The sequence below is a fragment of the Bombus vancouverensis genome, chromosome 1 (genome assembly GCF_051014615.1).
Source record: "Bombus vancouverensis nearcticus chromosome 1, iyBomVanc1_principal, whole genome shotgun sequence".
Lineage (NCBI taxonomy): Eukaryota > Metazoa > Arthropoda > Insecta > Hymenoptera > Apidae > Bombus > Bombus vancouverensis.
The window spans coordinates 1874505-1893882 of record NC_134911.1 but is presented as its reverse complement, the minus strand read 5'-3'; the positions used below and the strand labels follow the sequence as shown (position 1 = coordinate 1893882).

At 35.7% G+C, this 19378-nt stretch overlaps 2 protein-coding genes across 3 annotated transcripts in view; both read right to left on the bottom strand.

The window, feature by feature from the left end:
- The window catches only part of LOC117162475 (uncharacterized), a 417893-nt gene that overhangs the window by 255412 nt on the left and 143103 nt on the right, over positions 1-19378 (bottom strand). The gene's annotated exons all lie outside the window — the stretch shown is intronic.
- Positions 1-19378, bottom strand: part of LOC117160570 (uncharacterized) — a 95754-nt gene that overhangs the window by 35553 nt on the left and 40823 nt on the right. The window contains exons 9-11 of one of the 2 annotated variants that reach the window (XM_076627187.1): positions 13635-14056; positions 6051-11775; positions 4599-5009 (exon numbers count right to left, since the gene is read on the bottom strand). In XM_076627187.1, the coding sequence (XP_076483302.1) occupies positions 4599-5009; positions 6051-11775; positions 13635-14056 (6558 nt within the window). The remainder of the gene's footprint in view (positions 1-4598; positions 5010-6050; positions 11776-13634; positions 14057-19378) is intronic. The other variant, XM_076627961.1, reaches the window with a different exon arrangement.

Sequence of the window (19378 nt, the reverse complement as noted above, 5' to 3'; positions counted from 1 at the left end):
TAAAGCGCCGACACATAATACAGCGTGGCTACGTCGTACCGCCGCGTATCGGTACCTTTGCCTAACATACCATTACAAAAATTCATGTTTATTTTGAATAATGCACTTAAAATCTGTATTTTCTGGCCCAATAAACTCCTTTCTTAAAAAAAAAAAAAAAATTCAATATTATATAACAGTAAAAACATTATTGTCAGCAGTAGTTATAAACTATTACGAAACGATAACATTAAAACAAAATACGTATCGGAAATACTGAAGGTATGAGAGCCTTTAAAATTCATCCTACTATTATCAGAAATCTACCAAAGTGCCTAAATACTTATGGATAGTAAGATATTGATATGAGTAGCATATTCCCGTCACACGATTTCGATAGAGATTTTGTACGTGACACGAATCTAGACCACCCGAGTTTGATCGTGGAATGGTCCCACGAACCACCGATTTGCGTGATCCAGGCTGAATTGAAAACGACGGAAACGCAGCTTGCAGCAGTGATTTTATCCGTTCTACGTTCTCCCTTCCCGTTAATGTCAGAACTTGTATCATAGTTCGGTTTTCCGTTATCGTGCGACCAGAATGCAAATGCGTATGCAGCGAAACATCAATCGTAACATATGATAGTATGACGGCCACAGGCGTGTTATTAGAAGCACGCTTTTATATCGTGATGTTACTGTGATGTTTTGTTTTATAGATCTACCTAAAAAATAAAAGGATTTACATTTGTAAATATAATACGAAATGGAAACGAAGTATCGAGGCACTTGGACATGTATAATGTGATTAGATAAATCACAAAGTGTATACTGAAAAGTCTTATATTTTCTGCGAAAACACTAGATATTCTTATTAAACTCGATAATATATAAAAGGACTTAATATTATAATATATATATATTCATTTCAAAATAATTTTTTTAATGTAATAATTTTTCTTTTGTCGAACGTAACGTACATAGCAATAATGAGGCAGCTTTTAGCATAGAACGTACTAACTACACAATAAAATTTGGAAATATTTTGATTTCATAAAAATGGTTTTTTCGCCTTTTACAGAGCATAGAATTTTTATGAGTAACTGTAGCTAATAGAAATAAAATTTAAGATATATGAACATATGTGTGCCTTGTTATTGAATTGCATTTAAAATATCTTTTGTATAGAGAAATGAATTATTTGATATCTAATGTCATCAACATAATGTGTCCAATAAATCTTGTTGAATGTTATATATTTTTGTTTGGAAAAATGAAGTTCTACACCATTACGCTGAAATTAATTTACAATTACAAGTAATTACAAGAATTTCTGTCTTTTCCAAAATTGTTATCTCATAGGTTAAAATTGATATTATTCGTCGATAATACTATCTAAAATTTGGAATTGAAGAAATTCAATAATTTAAGTATACATAATATTCAGTGCTAGAACATATGACATGCTCAAAGATTCTTATAACCAACAGAATATATTACAACAATAGAATAAAATACAAAACATTGCCAAAACAGTAGCATAAAATAAAAAAAAATTGGAAGCGTTAGTGATACTTTTAATCTTAAGCGAGACGATAATCTCGAACAAAAGTAAAAGTTTGAAAATTCTCCGTATAATTTATAACCAAAAAGCAAATAAACTTAATATAATTTAAATAAAATATACTTTTCGATTCTAGATACACTACGTTTAATTAGAAATTCCCACTATCAACGACAGATACAGTTTGAAGTGCTGGAATAGGAATCTATCTCTGTCCAAGAGAAACATTTAATATTTAAAATGATACATAAAACTCACTTGCGTGACACTAATTAAATTTTTAATATTTTGTCATAAATACCAAAATTGAATTTTTTTCAAACAGTAACCTTTTATGTTCCTCCATAATGAACATTAAATATTAAACTAGTAATAGTAAAACGAAAATAAGTGCTTTTATTTCACCACACATTCTTAAAATTTTCTGAACTCTTAAACGGTTAAACCTGACAATAGAATATGCTAATAACGCTAAATGGAACGACGTTGACTAGAAAGTGGCATGAAAAATGGATTTTAGCATATTACCGTCTAAGCGACGTATAATCGCACGTACGAAAGAAAAAAGTGACAGACCAGAGAAATCCGACAGTACGCATACGCGGGACACAACGTTGCACCAGATTATCGATTATTCTACCTTGGCTAGAACGAGAAGCAGAATGTTAAAGAATGAAAAAGAAGGGAAACCTCGTAATAAAACGGTTACACCTGTTACACTCCAGTAAATACTTTAAAATGTTCATTTACAAATCGCGTTCTACTTGCATCTATGTATATTTATGATCTTTGAAACCGAGCGTCACTGATAAATTTCATGAAAATAACTTTCACATCAGATCTTCTATCGTCGATTTTTGATACCACGAATTTTTTCTGCTAAGATCGATAATAATGTCAGTAATCGGTATTATTTTTTGCAGTAAAAATTATAATTCTACATATTTTTAAATTAACGAAAAATAAATTAATGGAAATAACGAAATAAATTAATTAATTAATGAAAATTCTAGAAATTGTTAAAGTTTTTAATTCTGTGAAGAAATAAACTGCAAAGAATAATTTTATGAATATTCGAGTGGAAAATTTTTCTAAACTGTTGTTACCGAGTTGATTTTACATATTTTTAAATGAAACGAGAAATGAAACGTAGAAATCGTTTCTATTGTTACATTTTACAAAAGAGTAAATTGCAAGAAACAATTTTGTACATATACATGATGGAAAATTTCTTGGAACCAACAACTTTCGTAATTTCACTCTGGTTTAAATTTCACAAGTAATCGCGTTGATCAAACGAGGAAACAAATAAGAGAGTGTTGATTATTCAGCGAAATCGCGTGTAGTTGAGTAATTGAAACAAAATCAACAGGTATACATACATAATATGTGTCAAATGTATATGGTAAACAGAAAACCACGCTATATGTAACTGTTCTTTGGATAAACTTTGGAAGCACACGCTTTAGAAAAGTATTGTTACTTTATTCATAGAAATGTATATCTGCATAAAAAGAAATAAAGAACAAAAAAGAAAAAGATCGAAACAGAAATTATAAGGAATAATCTATTTTGGGTATTTTATTTATTTTTACATATTATACCTATGATTTTTATGCATTTTTACACCATTAAATTTCGTATAAATACATAAAAATTGTTTATAGAATTGTGTATGAAATCCAATTTCATATAAATTCTTATGAATATATTATTAACTTATAACATATTAACATATTATGTTATCTGATTTAAAAATTATCTCAATTAAATCTCAACAAAGGGTACGCTGTATTTAATTTTCAACTCTCGTTAACAACTTTCAACAATTAACAACTAGCGATAAAACTTCATAAAAATTTACAAGTAAAACGTGTTTCGAATTTGTAAAATATTGGAATTGAAAAAAATCCCTAATACATCCAAATAAATTTTCGGCTATAAACCATAAGAAAAATACTATTACACGATACATTTTGCTTTTCTCTTAGCAAGATATTATGGAGCCAAAAAATACTCTGATAAAAATCATTCTGGTTAGAGTATACTTATCAGCTTATCTTTCGTTCGCGAGTACCGTGTAAATGAATTTTCACTTTAACAGGCAGTCTAGTTTCAACGAAATCGTTTCAGTTCGATACAATTGCTTTCCCACTATAGTGTACATATACCAACATCGATTTCGTACACAGATTTTTATAGTGTTTCTTCTGCTTACGGCTCCTACTAATTACTTAAACGATCGCATATTCATTATCCTAAACCTTTTTAGTTTGTACCTGTGTATTCATTGGTTCATTTACTTTTTTAGTTACCCACCGTTCAGTCTTCTATTAAACTATTCGGTTTCTAGTAAAAATAACAATATTAAATTTAACAATTTTTATCTAATATGTATTTCAATTAATGATTTTGTTGTTATGTTTCAACTATTTCAGGGTTAAGTTTCTTTTTTCGCAAAACGAATTTTTTCTTTATCAATTATTAACAATAGTAAGACTTGTTTTCTTCTCTTTACAAAGGAAACGCAATTCACTAAAATTTAAGATCGTATTTTCTGAAAATAAATATTTGATTGTTACATAAATCTTGTCTGCCTCTTGGCTCGTATAAGCTCAATGTTATAATAAGTATAACATTGCTATATAATTTGATAATAAATCGCGTTTGTAGAACTTATAGAAAGTGAGAATGATATATTTTCGTTAGTCTTTTAATGGTTAGATGAAATTAGGTATGTACAGTCAAAAGTGTTTTATGACAAATCTGACACCAACGGATTTTCGTCTGTTTCGAACACTACAAAATAGTTCGAACGAAAAGAATGAAATAATTTTGAGGTCGTAAAAATGAAATAAATCCTTCTTCTAATGAGAAATACAAAAGAATTTGTATGAAAAAGATAGATTTTGCAAATGTGATAGTGATAGACACAGATTATGCAGCGATCCAATACATAAAATCGTTTAATTAGTTAATAATTTGTTAATGTACAATAATTGTCATCTGTATTTTAATCGTAAATCGTGAAGACACATAAAACAGTGACTTACCAGGTGTGAGAGACATAGCCTGTTGCCTCCTCGATCTCGAATTGTCTCGTTTTCCAGCGGAAGACTGAGAGCCCGAAACTTGAAGTCCTGGAGCACTAACCGCACGTTTTGGTCCGCCGATAGCGCCAGAAACGTTGCTGTTTCTAGCAAATCCTGGTGGACGATATCTGGCAGATTTTACACCAGAATGCTGCGGTAGGAAATGATAGACGCTATGTGCTTTGTGCATCGTCGACGAAGACGTAGTTGACGTCGTCGTTAACCCGGCTGGTGCTGTGGAAGCTGGTAAACGCGGTAGAGAATTGGTTGCCGCTGTTATGGCGGATTGCATTCCACGAGGAAGAGTCGTTGCCCGAGATTCACCCGTATATTCTAGTTCATCTTCGGTGTCCTCGTCACCTGTGGATGTCTCTGTTGATGTATTATTTTGGATTTTAATATGGTTAAGATTTTTAATTGGATAGTGTTTGAATGAAAATAAAAAATGTATATAAAAGATGAAAGGTGTAAATTGTAGAAGTTGTGATTTGTGAATTGATAACACAATAAGAGCCAATTAACCCTGGAACGGTACAATGTTCTTCTTTAATTGAATTTCACACTTTTTGAACACTAATACTTCATTTATACGAACTTGTCGGCAAACGAATAATTTACGTAACTGAAGGTCATGTAATAGCAATCCACTGACTCGTCGAACAAAAGTGGATTCGACGAAGAAGAAAAAATTTCTTTAATAATTTGATAAAACACTATCGAGTATGTAATTTATGGTTATGAATATAGGAATCTTTACTTAAAATTAAAAGATATTTAATTAGATATATATACTATATACTATATATATAGAAAATTGAAATCGAAACTACTGTCTTATAAAGCTTGTCTTACTTTTTAAGCAAGATTCAAAATTTTACTGTGTCAAACATCTTCTTTACAATCTTATTCTCCCGTTTGAACTAAACCAAAGTGACTCAATATAATATATTAACCTTCTAAAATATAATCTTCTTTCAAGTTTTATTTATTTACCAAAGATAAGCAGGTGTAAGTGAATAGGCGTATTTACTATCCAAGTCAGGTACACAATCACAAATAGCAAGAGATTTAGTTAGTATATATACAACTGAAAAAGTAATTCCAAACTTTTGTGTGATGTTACTAATTTGAAATTAGCTGTAAATATCCGAAATTGCTGCAGACATAGCTATAGCATTTAATTGTAATTGATAATAATTCTTTATTTAGATAGATTCTTGATTAAAATTTTCTGAAGAAACAAGGGAACTTGGGTTTGAATACGCAATGATTTTAAATTGTTGGTCAGTCGCATATGATCAAAAATTGAATATAATCGGTAATAGACTTATCATATTTTTTCCGTGTGGTCTTCATATAATAATATATAATACTGATTGATGTATTTTTTGTAAAATGATATAAAAAATTTACCAGATTCTCCTCTGGTATTGGCATCAGGAACGGAAGACCTTCTCCTGTTACTCCAGATCCTCTCCTCCACGGATCCTCCGCATCCACTGGCAGCACCTCCACTTCCACCACCAATGGATCCACAACTTCTAACTCTATCCAACTGTTCCCTCGAGAAACTTTTCGGATTGAACAACAGATCTCCGGCACTGCGGCGCTTAGCAGCCATGGCCAAGGCATTAGCACTAACACTAGCACCGACACTATCTCCGGAACACGCCAGGAGACTCAATTTCGTCCTAGAATCCGCCGCCATTAACGCAGATTCGAAGCTTCCGCGCCAAGAGAATCTTTCGTAATCACTAGCTTCACGTTCTTCGCCCTCTTGTCCAGTTGAAGCTGCTGGATGACTGTTAATTAGCAATAGAGGATCGTGAGACTTCGATCTGGGTAATTGCAAGTGCGTCGACGAAGGAGCATTAGTTGAATCTGATGTAGAATCATCGTCTTCTGTAGTTGACGCTGAAGACGGTGTACGATGATGTTGCGTGTAGCGTCTCCAGCTCGAATGATGTTGAACAGCTGGCCCACCTTCAGAAACCTCATGCATTAAAGCAACCAATCGACTACCGATATGGTGCATCACCTTAGCAATTAACGGTGGACTACTATGTGGTGTCGAATTGGCGTCGGAGCTTGCACTATCACCGGCCATTTTTGTGAAACTCTGAACCAGTTTCTGATACACAAATGCGGTATCTTTGCCTAGGCAGGGAGGCTGCACTCCAGTCGGTTCGGTTTTATCTTCCCTCTCCTTATCCAGCATATTGTCACCAGACGTGGTATCGAATTTACTGATAATCTGCTGGCAGCTTTGAGAGATCTGTTCCTGCAGTGCTGATCGACGGCCGCCCGCTGCGCCTTCCAAATCGGAGCTGGTATAATCCGAACTGTCGTACGAATCAGACCACGTGTCCTCAGAACTCAAGTATTCAACGATCTCTCGTACTTGTTCGTCTCGAATTCCAGGCACGGTTTTCATCAACCTAGTCAGTTCGTTCTCGAAGTATACCAATTGTGGCGGTTTCGTACGATTTTGAGAACATAGTCTGGCTTTTGCGGAGTAACCAGGTAACCTAGGACTTGGGGCGGGTGAAGCCCCACTTGAGTTTGCGCTGGAGGTGTTCTGATTCTGTCCGTTCGAATTTGCAACCATCGTTTTGAAGAACTGCCTCATTTTTGACATCATTAAGTTTGTTTCCTCGTCGCTGGACCAATTGTTGAAGCTATCCTTCCTCGATAAAGAAGCGTTTGGCAAGTGAGGCAGTGTTGTATGGCTTAGGTGATGATCTACTTTAGCTGCGTTTCCTTTTTCAACTTCGGAGACACCTTCTATGGACGTTTGACTCGTATCTTGAGCATTCTCACCGATCTCGTTATTAGAACGATCTTTCCCAGTTTCTTGACTGAGTTCCGTACCGGATTGGCCATCGTCAGGTAGTTTCTGGTGTTGTAACAGATCATCGCAGCTTCCTACAAATCCAGAGTCTCGCGATTGTTGTTTCGATCTTTGATTGTAGCTCAGAGACTCTCCCGAACTCATTTGTATATTTCTATTTGAATCGATCAGCGACGCCGATGATAACGAAGCATTAACAGCAGTCAATGGAGAGGAAGAGGAAGACAGGATACACTCTGGTTGAGGAGTTTTTGCTCTCTCCGAATCTTCCGAATTGATTGCTTCTGCCTCGTTCTCCATCACTACTTCTCCCACCAAAATCATTTCTCTATTCGGTTCTGGCGTTTTGTTTCTGTCATCTGGAACACGTGGACTCTGCGTTCCTAAATTTCTAGGCTTCTTTTTCTTTCGTTTCACGGTATCAAACTGTCCATCGGTTCCAAAGGCTGCAGTTTGACCATCATCCGCTCCATCAGTTTCAGTGGAAGAACCTTCTGATTGGGTTTCTTGTGCATCCTGATTTAAACTCAGATCTTGAAGAGAATTCTGCGAACTCAAGTTCTGTGAACTTTGAGTAAGAGCCAATAAATTGTCCAAAGAGGAGCTGTGCGATCTACCGGTTCCTCTGGCGCGAACCAGTTTCTTTCTTCTCTGCGCTTCGGGACTTGGTCTTCCTTCTGAATCACTGCCTACTGAACCATCTGAGTCACGTCTATCCTGATCAAATCCCAGAAACTCTGATAGAAAGTATTTTTCGAGTCTCGAAGAATTCAAAAATCCTTCTCCAGAATTTGATTTCTCTTGATTCTGTCCATTCCCTGGAGTTTCATCCTGTCCCAGGGATTCCAAACCTTCGGAATAGATCGACGAAGTCTCCGAAAGACTGTCAACTTCGCGGGAACCCATGCTCGAATTATTACCATCTCCTCCGAGGCCAAAAAAGAAATATTTTTCCAATTCAGAAGCAGATGGAGGTCTTTGTTTCTTGGATGGACTACCTGCAGCCATGCTGGGCTCTGCTTCGCTTTCCTCGCAAGATTCTTCGACGATCGTGTGCAAAGTGAAGTCGATAGCCTGTCTATGGTAACCACGAAGTTCCTCTTCACGATCTCCAAGGTTATTCGCTTCATCCTCGGAGCTTTCTTCGGTGGCTGTCGTAGCACCAGGTTCGTCTTCATCGTGCGAAACTTCTTCTACCCACGAATCATCGTCTGCCAGACCTTCCTCGAGGATCACGACCGCACCGCTGGCGGAATTGTCATCGCAGGACTGCGATGACACACGTGTCCGTATTCCGTCGCGCTGTTCGCCACCTAAACGCTCCTTCGTATCTTCATTTTCCTGTCGACCGCCGATTTTCGTCGCGTTTTTCACCGATACGTCGTCGCTTTCACTAGCACTCCCGACACTCAATCCGCTGTCCACTTCCGCTTCCGAATGATTCGCAGTTACACTAGCCAACCGTTTCACCATCAAGGGTTTCCTCGGACCCTGACCATTCTTACGATGCGGTTGTTCAGACACTGCTTCCAGCGCCAGCTGGAAATACCCAGCTAGACCCTGGCTAGCCGTATGCACTTCATCCGGCTGTAACAAGGTCGTTGTGTCCGAGGTGATCACACTCACTGGCTGATACGAGGCTTCCTGAGTGATCATCACAAGGCTTCTATATTTGTTGCTATTATTGTTGCTGAGATTGTTGTTTTGTATCGTTGGAGGAAATTGTTGACTGATTGAATCCTTCGTCGACGCGGCAGGAGGGAATCCATTCTCCTTTCGAGTAGACGGGCGTCGCTCGACTGAGCGAAACCGTGTCGATCCCCCTTCTATCCCCTCCGCGATTCCAGCGGCGCCACCACCATCGATACTACTACTACATTCACCACCTCTACCGCGAACTTCCACTTCTCCTACCACCTGGCTGGAAGCAGGACTCTCGCCTCTCACCAAACCACCGCTGTCATGCGCACTTTCCGCTTTACCTGCGCTGTCAGTGCTACTCTTGAACATCTCTTGGATCTTGTTGGTTATCATGTCGCCCACGTCAGAGCCCGCTGATTTCAACTCGATTCCATCGTCGTGATTCAGGTCGTTGTCTTCCACCACACCATCTTTGGACTCCAATACCGTCGATTTTCTTGATTTATGTGCAACGGATTGATCATCCTCCGTTGCAATTGTCATCGAATCACTTTCCGTGCAAAAGCTTGCGACACCTTTGTCGTTCGTATAATCCGACGATTGCTCAACGGTTGTTGCCTCGCGTTGTGCGTTCCATTTCGCTCTGTCCGATGCGGTAACGTCAGGCTCCTCGCAATGATTGTCCTTGACTGTTTTCACGGTGTCGTTGCTTCGTAGATTCTGCTGCCACGGTGCTCTTTCCTCGTTTTTTTTATTCAATCTTGACAGCAGCTCGTTGTTCGTCGCTGAAAAGGAGAACTCGTTGTTCTCAAAAGACGAAGACGCGTTGATGGTCGTGACTTCGTACTCGTGCAGTTCGTCGCTGCTCACCTCGCTGCTTGTTGTATTCGTCTCGTTGCTAGTAAAACTTTCCGACCCTGATGAAACGTTCGTAGTGTTTAAATTCGAATTCAAATCGGCTGGTGCGTCATGCTTCTGATTATCATTGTTGTGATCTACATTCTCCATGGTCATTATATCTGATAAAGTGTTATCGATTTCACGATAATCGCTATTACTTATTTCATTGCAATCAGTACCATTCTCGGCTCCGGGAATTATCAACGGTGTCAAAGCGTGAAATTTCGGGTTCTCTTCGGTATTCTCGACAGACGAACCAGTATCGTTTACCATTTCCTGTCCAGACATTTCTAATGAGTCTGGAATTATATTTAAATCCCAGGTGTCCGTCGATGACAACTGCGTTTGATTATCTGAATCCGTATTTTCGGTATTAGACGGTATTTGGTCTGATAACATGGATTCGTCAATTCCTGGACTATCCTTTTCTATTTTACCAAACATCTTCTCCTTCGTAATTATTTTTTCTTTTTCTGCAATATTTTCAGTGGTATTGTTGAAAATAGCGGGCTCGATCCTATCAGGATCCAAGGTTTTTATAGACTTTAACTCTATCTGATTTTCTGAACAATCATTGTCGCTCGCAATGTACATTTCTTCAGGCATCTCACGCTGTAATAACGATAGAGATATTCGTTTATCATTACTCATTTCCAAAGTGTGCCTCTTTCCACGAGACTTTCTTTTCTCATTAATGTTGTCCATTCCCTCAAACTTATCATTAGCTTCTGAACTATCATTTTCGCAAATCGACCTTTTCTCTTTCTCTAAATCTTGCTTGTTATTATTTCCTTTATCATTATCATTATTCGTGTCTTCATAATTCGCATCTTCGCTAAAAAACCGCACATACTGCAAAACCACGGGTTCCTGATCAGGAAGAGCCTTGACCCTCTTCAAGGTGATACCATCCTCAGTAGCAGAATCTGAATCTTCATCCTCGTCTTCATTATCCTCTATATCGTTATCGCTCGTAAGGGAATCATCGTTAACAACGAAGACTCTCGAGAACCTATGAGAAGAGGAATCTTCTTCCAAATCGCTGCTATCCGCTGAAGATCGACCAGAAGAGCTACCAGAATCATCGTGCTGGAACATTCTTTGTCCCCTTCTGCTCTCGAAGGACACGCTCACGGAATCTAGACAATCCATTTCCTCGCTTTTCTTTGTCTCGTTCGTCTCGTCGTTACTTTCTTGTTCTTCTCCGGCCTTCGATTCGTTTAATTTGCCACATCCATTCGTGGAAGATTGCTCTGCGGTTTTCGATTCATTGCAAACGTCCAACACAGCTTCCTCTATAGATTTTGTCGTACTGCTTACTGCAGCGTCGTCGTTTTCATCTTGGTTGACATGCAAGCTGCTCACTCGTTGACGAAGTTCTTCTGTCGATGGAACGGACGAAGCTTCAATGGTGGAGCCGTATAATGGCGGTGCTAGAATTTGATCAGGTCTAAAAGTACAAGTTGTCGGATCGAAGACACCAGTTAGTCGTGGATCGAGCCTGGTTCCGTGTAGAGGCTGGTTGAATCGTGGATGCCAAGCGAACCAGGGTGTAGCTGGGTCGCCTCTCAACCTCAGTGTTCCTGGTTCCGCGTGAGCATCGTTGTTACGGCTTATCATGGAGGAGGCAGCTGCTGCGAAGTCGCTCGTCCACAGAGATGCTGGAACTGGTACCGGATATGGCACCGGCACGGGGATTGGTACTGGAACTGGTAACACGTTCGCGCTTCGAGAACCTCCACAGGCCTGTGCAAAATAATAATGAAAAATATAAGATTTTATATATATTTAGATTCGTTTATTTATTTATCATTCTTCTACGCATTGCTTATATAGGTATACATATGTATGTATACCTATCGGCTATAAATATCGATTACATTTATTGAAAAATTTCAATTAATTTTATTTTGAATTCTATTTTACATGATAAAACATGTATGATCCAAATGAAGTAACAATTTATTATAAAATAATTAAAAGATAAAAGCAACAAATAACACTCAATTTATATGAAATATTAATACATGTTTCAATATTTATAGTCAGCAGTGTTTATATTCATTAATATTCGAATAATACTTCTTTACAGATTATTTCATTTGTACTATAAAAAGTAGGTAAGAGTTCCTTACTATTGTAATACATACGACACTTTATAAGAATAATCAATACTGTTTTGATTGTATTACTGATTATAAGTTGTATGTATCTTAAATTGAAATTATTAGAAAAAAAAATATGCATTGTCTATTAGAGACGTTCGAATAATTAAGCGATAATATATTTCAAAAATATATTTTCTTTTTATTGAAATTGCAAAATTGTTCACACTTTGTATGAGTCGTTATGGCAATATTTTTGCAAAATTTCCGAATATTTAATGTATATTCCGCATGCGATAGCGAGTTCCTATCTCACGTCTATCATGAAACTACGAATTGGAAGAGCACTGGTAGTCATAAAATTGCGTTTAAATAGACACTGGTTGCTTTTACAGATTATTGTCAAATGTCGATAAGAGATAAGAATAGACAAGAAAGTGCAAGGGAATTACATGAAATGATATCGAGCTACTTAAATTTATCTTTATTTTAAAATACAAACACGAAATGAAAGTTACGCAATTAAATTTTTTATAATATACAGCATAATTCGTAATCACATATTTTGCTTCACGTGATAAACAAAATTATTATTGGAAAGATTTGTGGAGAAGTTGAGTCGATCTTAGGACTGATACAGAAGTAGTTAAATCTCCACAAATCTTTGTTTCGTTGTGAAATTCGAGGTTAACCGAAGGTTACCTTATTATAGATCGAATTCGTCTTTTTAGTGACTACAACATAGTAGTAAAAAATATGAAATATCATTTAAAAAATTCGAGATCGAGAAATTAAAAAAAATTACAATATATTCTTCTCATCAGTCCTCTCGAATACAACAAATTTCATTTGCAACATTTCCTTATAAAGTCATAGATAACGACTCATTTCAAGTGGTAATTTTTACTGACTCGTCATGTATATATTTTTGGTTTCTATTTTATTATAAATTTCTCACATCATTCACGTTGTAAGTATGTGTATATCTTGTAACCAAGCTATGGATGTTTATGCAGATTGATGTTTTTATGAGTATAACTGAGGAAAGCTAAGCAAAATGCAACGTAAACAAGGATTTATTTCTTCTATCAGATATTATAACGAGTACTATATTTTTGGTATATTTTATATTTTTGCATGTTGATGCATCATATGCATTTTTGTATTTTTACATTCTTCATAAATGTATAAACATGTGCAGCCTGTTTATAAGGAATATGTGAGACGAGTGATATAACATTTATAATAAGATAATTAGAAAATAAAATTAGCGAAACTTATTCTGTAAAACATGAAATAAAGTAAAATTAGAGTTTTCCGATAAAAACAACGAGTAGGTGACCACCAGTATATCTATATATACAGTCCTCCCATACATCTCACGATATTTTCCTAGTTTATACTTTATCCCTCTCTGACTCAATCTTCGATAAAAATCTCACATGTAATCGAAAAACTCTTATCTCCCCACCTGAATTCGACTTTTACAAAACGATCTACCTGACAAGCAGTGGAACCACGTCCAGGACAACAGCTCCAGTCCTGGCTGGTGCTAGTTTCTGCGCCCACGTTGCTCGTGCCGATAGTGACAGGTACACCGGCTGGCAGAGGCAAGGATCCGCTCTCAAAGTAATCCCAATCGCAGTCCTCCAAAGATTGCGTGTGGCTGCCAGCACGTGGCAGCCCGTTCAAAAACGAGGAACTCGAGCAACTGCTGTCAGCGTCGTCCTCTTCACGACCAGAAGACGAATCCGAACTGATGAATACCAATCGTCTGTAGTCGACCAATGGCTGATCCTGTGGCTGACTTCCGGTTGGACTGTGCTGTCTTCCGTCACGCCCGATCACGTGCAGCGTTTGGAAGCTCTGAAGTTCCTCCGCGCAGCAGGTCCTCGCGTGCGATCGTCCCCTTCGTCGAGAACCTTTTGAAAATACACGATGGTTTGCGTATCATTAGTTTACTCGTTGTTCGATAAGTTCCAGATCAAAGAAAAAAATGCTCCGATATCGTGACTTATCACTGGTATTAGCAATAATTATCGCTATTGATTGAAATGTTATCGCGTAGTGCACACTGTTATAGATCAACCGGTTGCAAAGAATAGAGCTATTGAATACCTGGAATAGAAATCTATGAAAATTTGTCTTTTTAACTGGGATCTTTAAGCAGAATATCGCTATCCTTTCGATAGGAAGAAAGTAAACGAGCATTTTCTGTAAATGATGAATACAAGTATTTACATGTGTGTGATTATTTTATAGACAACTGGAAATAAAGATTCATAGGAGAAATATGTAATGTCTTTGAAAATATATAATATTCGATGCAAAGTATTTTTAATTATTCCGCAAGCAGTTTGTTTTTCCTTTAGTTTGAATTAAATTTTTGCTTTTACTTTCTTTTAAATTAAAACTTGATTTAAAATTTTGTGCAGTTTGAATTCGCATATCGTGATTTATCACGAATCTTCTTTAAGATTATTCATTAAAATACTTAATGAATTAAATTAAAAGTATGTTTTTGAACAGAATGTTAATCGTTTTTATCGTACTTACTTTTTCAGAACTCACATGCAAATTTGTCATTTTTTGAAATAATAATGCGTTAACACATAAATTTATTTAAAACATTGCTAAAATTGTGTGCACGTATAAATATAATTATTTTATGTTGATTAAACTCTGAATACTTTTGAATACTTTGAATACTTTTTTACACATTTTATTACGGGACAATGTTACGATTGAATAAATACTTCTATACTTCCAGAAAAAATGTATATCCTATTTATGTACTTAATAAATCGAATTAATATAGCGGAAGACATCTTTGTAGAAGACTTATTTGTAATCAATTTGTGACTAGGACATCGATTGCTTATTGGAAATAATTAATTTACTAAAATCGAGTTAGTCCATTTGATTCTTTACCATAAGGTGTATCCACAAATGAGGGTCCTAAATAGATATTTCATGCAGGTAACGAACGAATTACTCTTAGCCGCTAATGAGCCGCAGGCGGTATGGTAGCATGACTCAGAGGTTGTGCTATTGGCAATTATATATGTGACGAAATAAACAATGATTAAAACGAAAGGTTCAGCCATTTATTGGAAATCATTTTACTTTCCCCTCATTACTATATTGTTTATAGCATAATAGTATATAGTATAACGTAAGTTTTTAATGAAGTAAAAGTAAAATGATTTCGAGTAGATGGGTGAACCTTCTTTTTAATCTCTATTCGTTTCGTCACATGTGTAATAGCCAATAGCATAACCTCTGAATCATATTCTTATGTTTACAACACGATCGTTGACTAGTATTTATTTTTTACTTGACGCATGATTTTTCCATAACAAACGAATTGTACGAAAACAATTCTGGTACGTTCAAAATATGTGAATTGAAATATGGTTTGTAAGATCGATGAATTTGTTCCTTTATGCTCTGAAAGGATATCAAACAAAAGATATAAGGTTCTATAAAAAAAAAAAAAAAAATAATCTTGAAAGGTATAACGACGTTGATAAAACGAATTAGCCTATAATACGCGTGCCACAGAACCGAACAATTTATCCCTGTACCGTTTTTTCACATTATTAATCATTATCGAGATATAGCTTTGTAACAGATACTCTGAGATAAGAAACTCTGTATACAGGGTGGTTGGTAACTGGTGGTACAAGCGGAAAGGGGGTGATTCTACACGAAAAAAGAAGTCGAAAATATAGAATAAAAATTTTTTTTTTAATTTTTCCATCGAGACAACGATCTACAGTGAGATCCGTTATAACGAGACGTGATAAAGTGCACGCGTACCGAGCGGAAATTCAAAGTCGATTTTCTCGAAAACGAAGCCTCAAACGAAAAATTGTTATTCTATATTTTCGACTTCTTTTTTCGCGTAGAATCACCCCCTTTCCGTTTGTATCACCAGTTACCAACTACCCTGTATATTCTACTTTTAATTATACTAGAAATATAATTATTTGCTGTTTATTAAAAATTATTTTCATTATTATAAACATATTGTATTTTTTGCTTATTAAATGTTTCTTTTAACAAAACAGACTAAATACTTTACAGTATAATCTTAATTTTTGTTCTCAATGTTCCCTTATAATTTGTTCCTTGATGCTTAACTAATACATAGTAAAGTGTAACATGGGTTGTAACTCAGGAACAAGAAGTGATCGGCTTTTCGGTAAAGTTCCTGTATTCCTCCAGATCGAGAAGTTGGACTCGTATTGTTACATATTTCTAAAGTACCGTTTGAATATATCAAATTTGTATAAGTTCTAGAGGACACGCTGTTTATTACTCTCCTAATATTTTAAAATTCCCAGTCAAAAATATTCTTTCTTCGCGATTGCGCTACAAGTTTACCGACGAAGACCTCATACTGTTTTGTATGTTCCGAACGGAACAATAATAAATATAATATGTTTGATACACAATTATTCCAACTACATATCGCGTTTATTAAGTGTCACTTAATATAGTGAATTGCAAAAATACTAAAACATGATAGGAGACTGAATGAAATAAATTCGTTTAACCGAATACGTTTTCTTGTTCCCTTTCACTGAAGATAGCTCCTTCTCGATTCTGTCGTTTATGCTCATGGAATAATGTTTATAAAAATCACAATACCAATTAAAGATCTATGTTTATCTGGTTGTAAAAGTTATTTTCATTGAGATAATTATCTTGCTCCATACCAAGGAAAGCAAGTTATTAACGAATGAACCGAAGAAGAACTAAAATATAGGATCTGTTTCCTTGAATTATAAAATAGATTCACTTCATGTCCAAAAATTTAAATCAAACGTTATAACTGCAAATTTTTTTAAACACATCGATCTGTTCTAAGAGCGATAAAACTATAATTATAAAACCTATAATTATAAAACCTATAATAATTATAAACAGTTACCTAATTTAAAAGAAATTTTAGAAACTAATCCGAGTTTTAATAAAAAGATAAATTTCCTTTTAATACAAAATAACAAGAACTAAAAACTAGTTGCACTTACATCAAGATAGACAAATTTCTAAGTTTTTAACATTGTATCTCAGAGAATGAAATCTCGTAATTTTCCAGAAACTCACTAAATCCATATTTGTTTAAATTTCTTAGACCACGATCCTCTATATCGATCGTCGCGATTGCAACTTCGCACAATCCACGTAACACTAGGATAGACATAACCGGTGCATGTATGTGTTTTTATTTTACTTCTTGATTTCTCACAATAGATAAAGACGACACCGTGGAGGTGGTGATTGACGCGACGAGAGACAACAAGAAGAACTGAACATTGTTGTACACTGCTGACACATTCAGTGTCCGCTTTTTACGCACTGATGAATTACCTGGTCAATGGCACGAATTAATATTTGTCCACGTGCATATGATTCTCCACGTCCTGTGACCATGTTCAGATTCCAACATGAATGCTTGCGTTCAGATCCGCGTACACGAGACACCAGAACATGGAAACAATTACGAGGAAATAAAGGAACAATAAGGAGCAAAGAAGAAAGGAAGGGGCAAGCGTCGTAAATGAATTATGAATGGATATGGATGTGAGAATGAAAAGCAGATCATTCGAACCTCTAATGGTAGTTAACAACGAAGAAAAACGCATTGGACTTGCTGACACTGGTTGAGAAACTCGCGAGTACGACATTTCTCATTGGTGGAAATGTAAATGACCGTCTAAGGTATTCCTGCGAATCGTGTGCTAAATTTAGCGCTACATCTTGTTGCTATATCGTTGGCAATTTATGAATGATCGAAAATATGTAATTTTAGTTGTTTTAATAATGGACGAAGTAAAAGATATCTTGGAATGAATCTTTATATGATTTGAACGAAGACTTATTATTTTGAATTTCGGAGTGATGGACGAATTAATAGAAAAATGTAAGCAAAATGCAATTAGAAGGCGCTCGGTAAGACTGATATTTTTTCTCATCGGTAGCAATAATACACTGAAAATAGCCTACTTTTGTGGAATAAAGAATAACTTGCTATGTTACCTCTCCCCACGTGCGTTTATATGTTACAATTAATTCCCTCTATCTCCGCATTCCATCTTTTTCCGCTCCGAATTTTGCTAGGTCGTTAAAAATCTTCCAAGATAGAACGCGTTACACTAAAATTGTCGACAATTCTCCGTCGTATTCATTATTTGCTTAATCTCATGCACCGTGATCATACGAATTCTAAATAGTATCGCATAAGATTACACGTATACTAATTGAGTCTTTTTTACTGCTTCAACTCGGTGAATGTTATCCTACCACTGAGAACATTACCTTAACCCTCGATGATATATTGCTGCATAGTAGGTAAACCACAAGAGTTTAATTGCAGTAAAAGAAAATGTAGAAAATTGCTATTGCCCCCGCGTAACGCGATTTGGAAAATAACAATGAGAGTGAAATGGTTAAGGAAATAAAGCGAAAGAAATATTTGAACACGCAAATATGAACGGATTCGTATAACGCGGGATATAATTATCTTTGACTTTACAGATTACACAGGACCCCACTATACTTAATTTTAATGTGAGTTTTATATTCTGTATTTTACGCGACGAAAATTATGTAAATGAAATTTATTGCGCAGAGTATAAAATACGAATTAGAATTACTCTAAAAGATATATAATGCTATACCTAATTATATCATTATTGTATTAACCTTACTACGATCTTTGAATTATCCTCTGTGTACTGCTCTCATTTGAATATATAGAAAGATTTTTAAAGGCAATTTTTATGCTTAAAATTGAAAAGAAAAATCACACACATCAGTTTTGATCTTTTTATAGTTTTCGTAAACTAAAGTAATTTATTAAGAATAGAGAAACAATATTGGATAAAAAAATAATCCAAATAACGCCATAGGATGAAGTTACAAAAATTAAATATTACACTAGTCCAATATATTATCCTATTTGAAATCGAAATTAAAAATATCTCAAAATTTCCTAACCCAAACTTAAATGTAACCCGAGCTATCGAGACCATCAAGGGCGCGATAATATCAGTTAACAATTAAGAACGTTCAAGGACTCGCAACTTTTAATTTGACGCATCCAAAACGGAAAGTAAGTAGTCCTGAACAAAAGAAGCTTTAAAGAAACGCGACGCTATAAAAATCCTTTCGTTCGAGGCTATCAAATTTAACTCCACGTAAATCCAATCTATACACGGTGTCGAAAAATTACA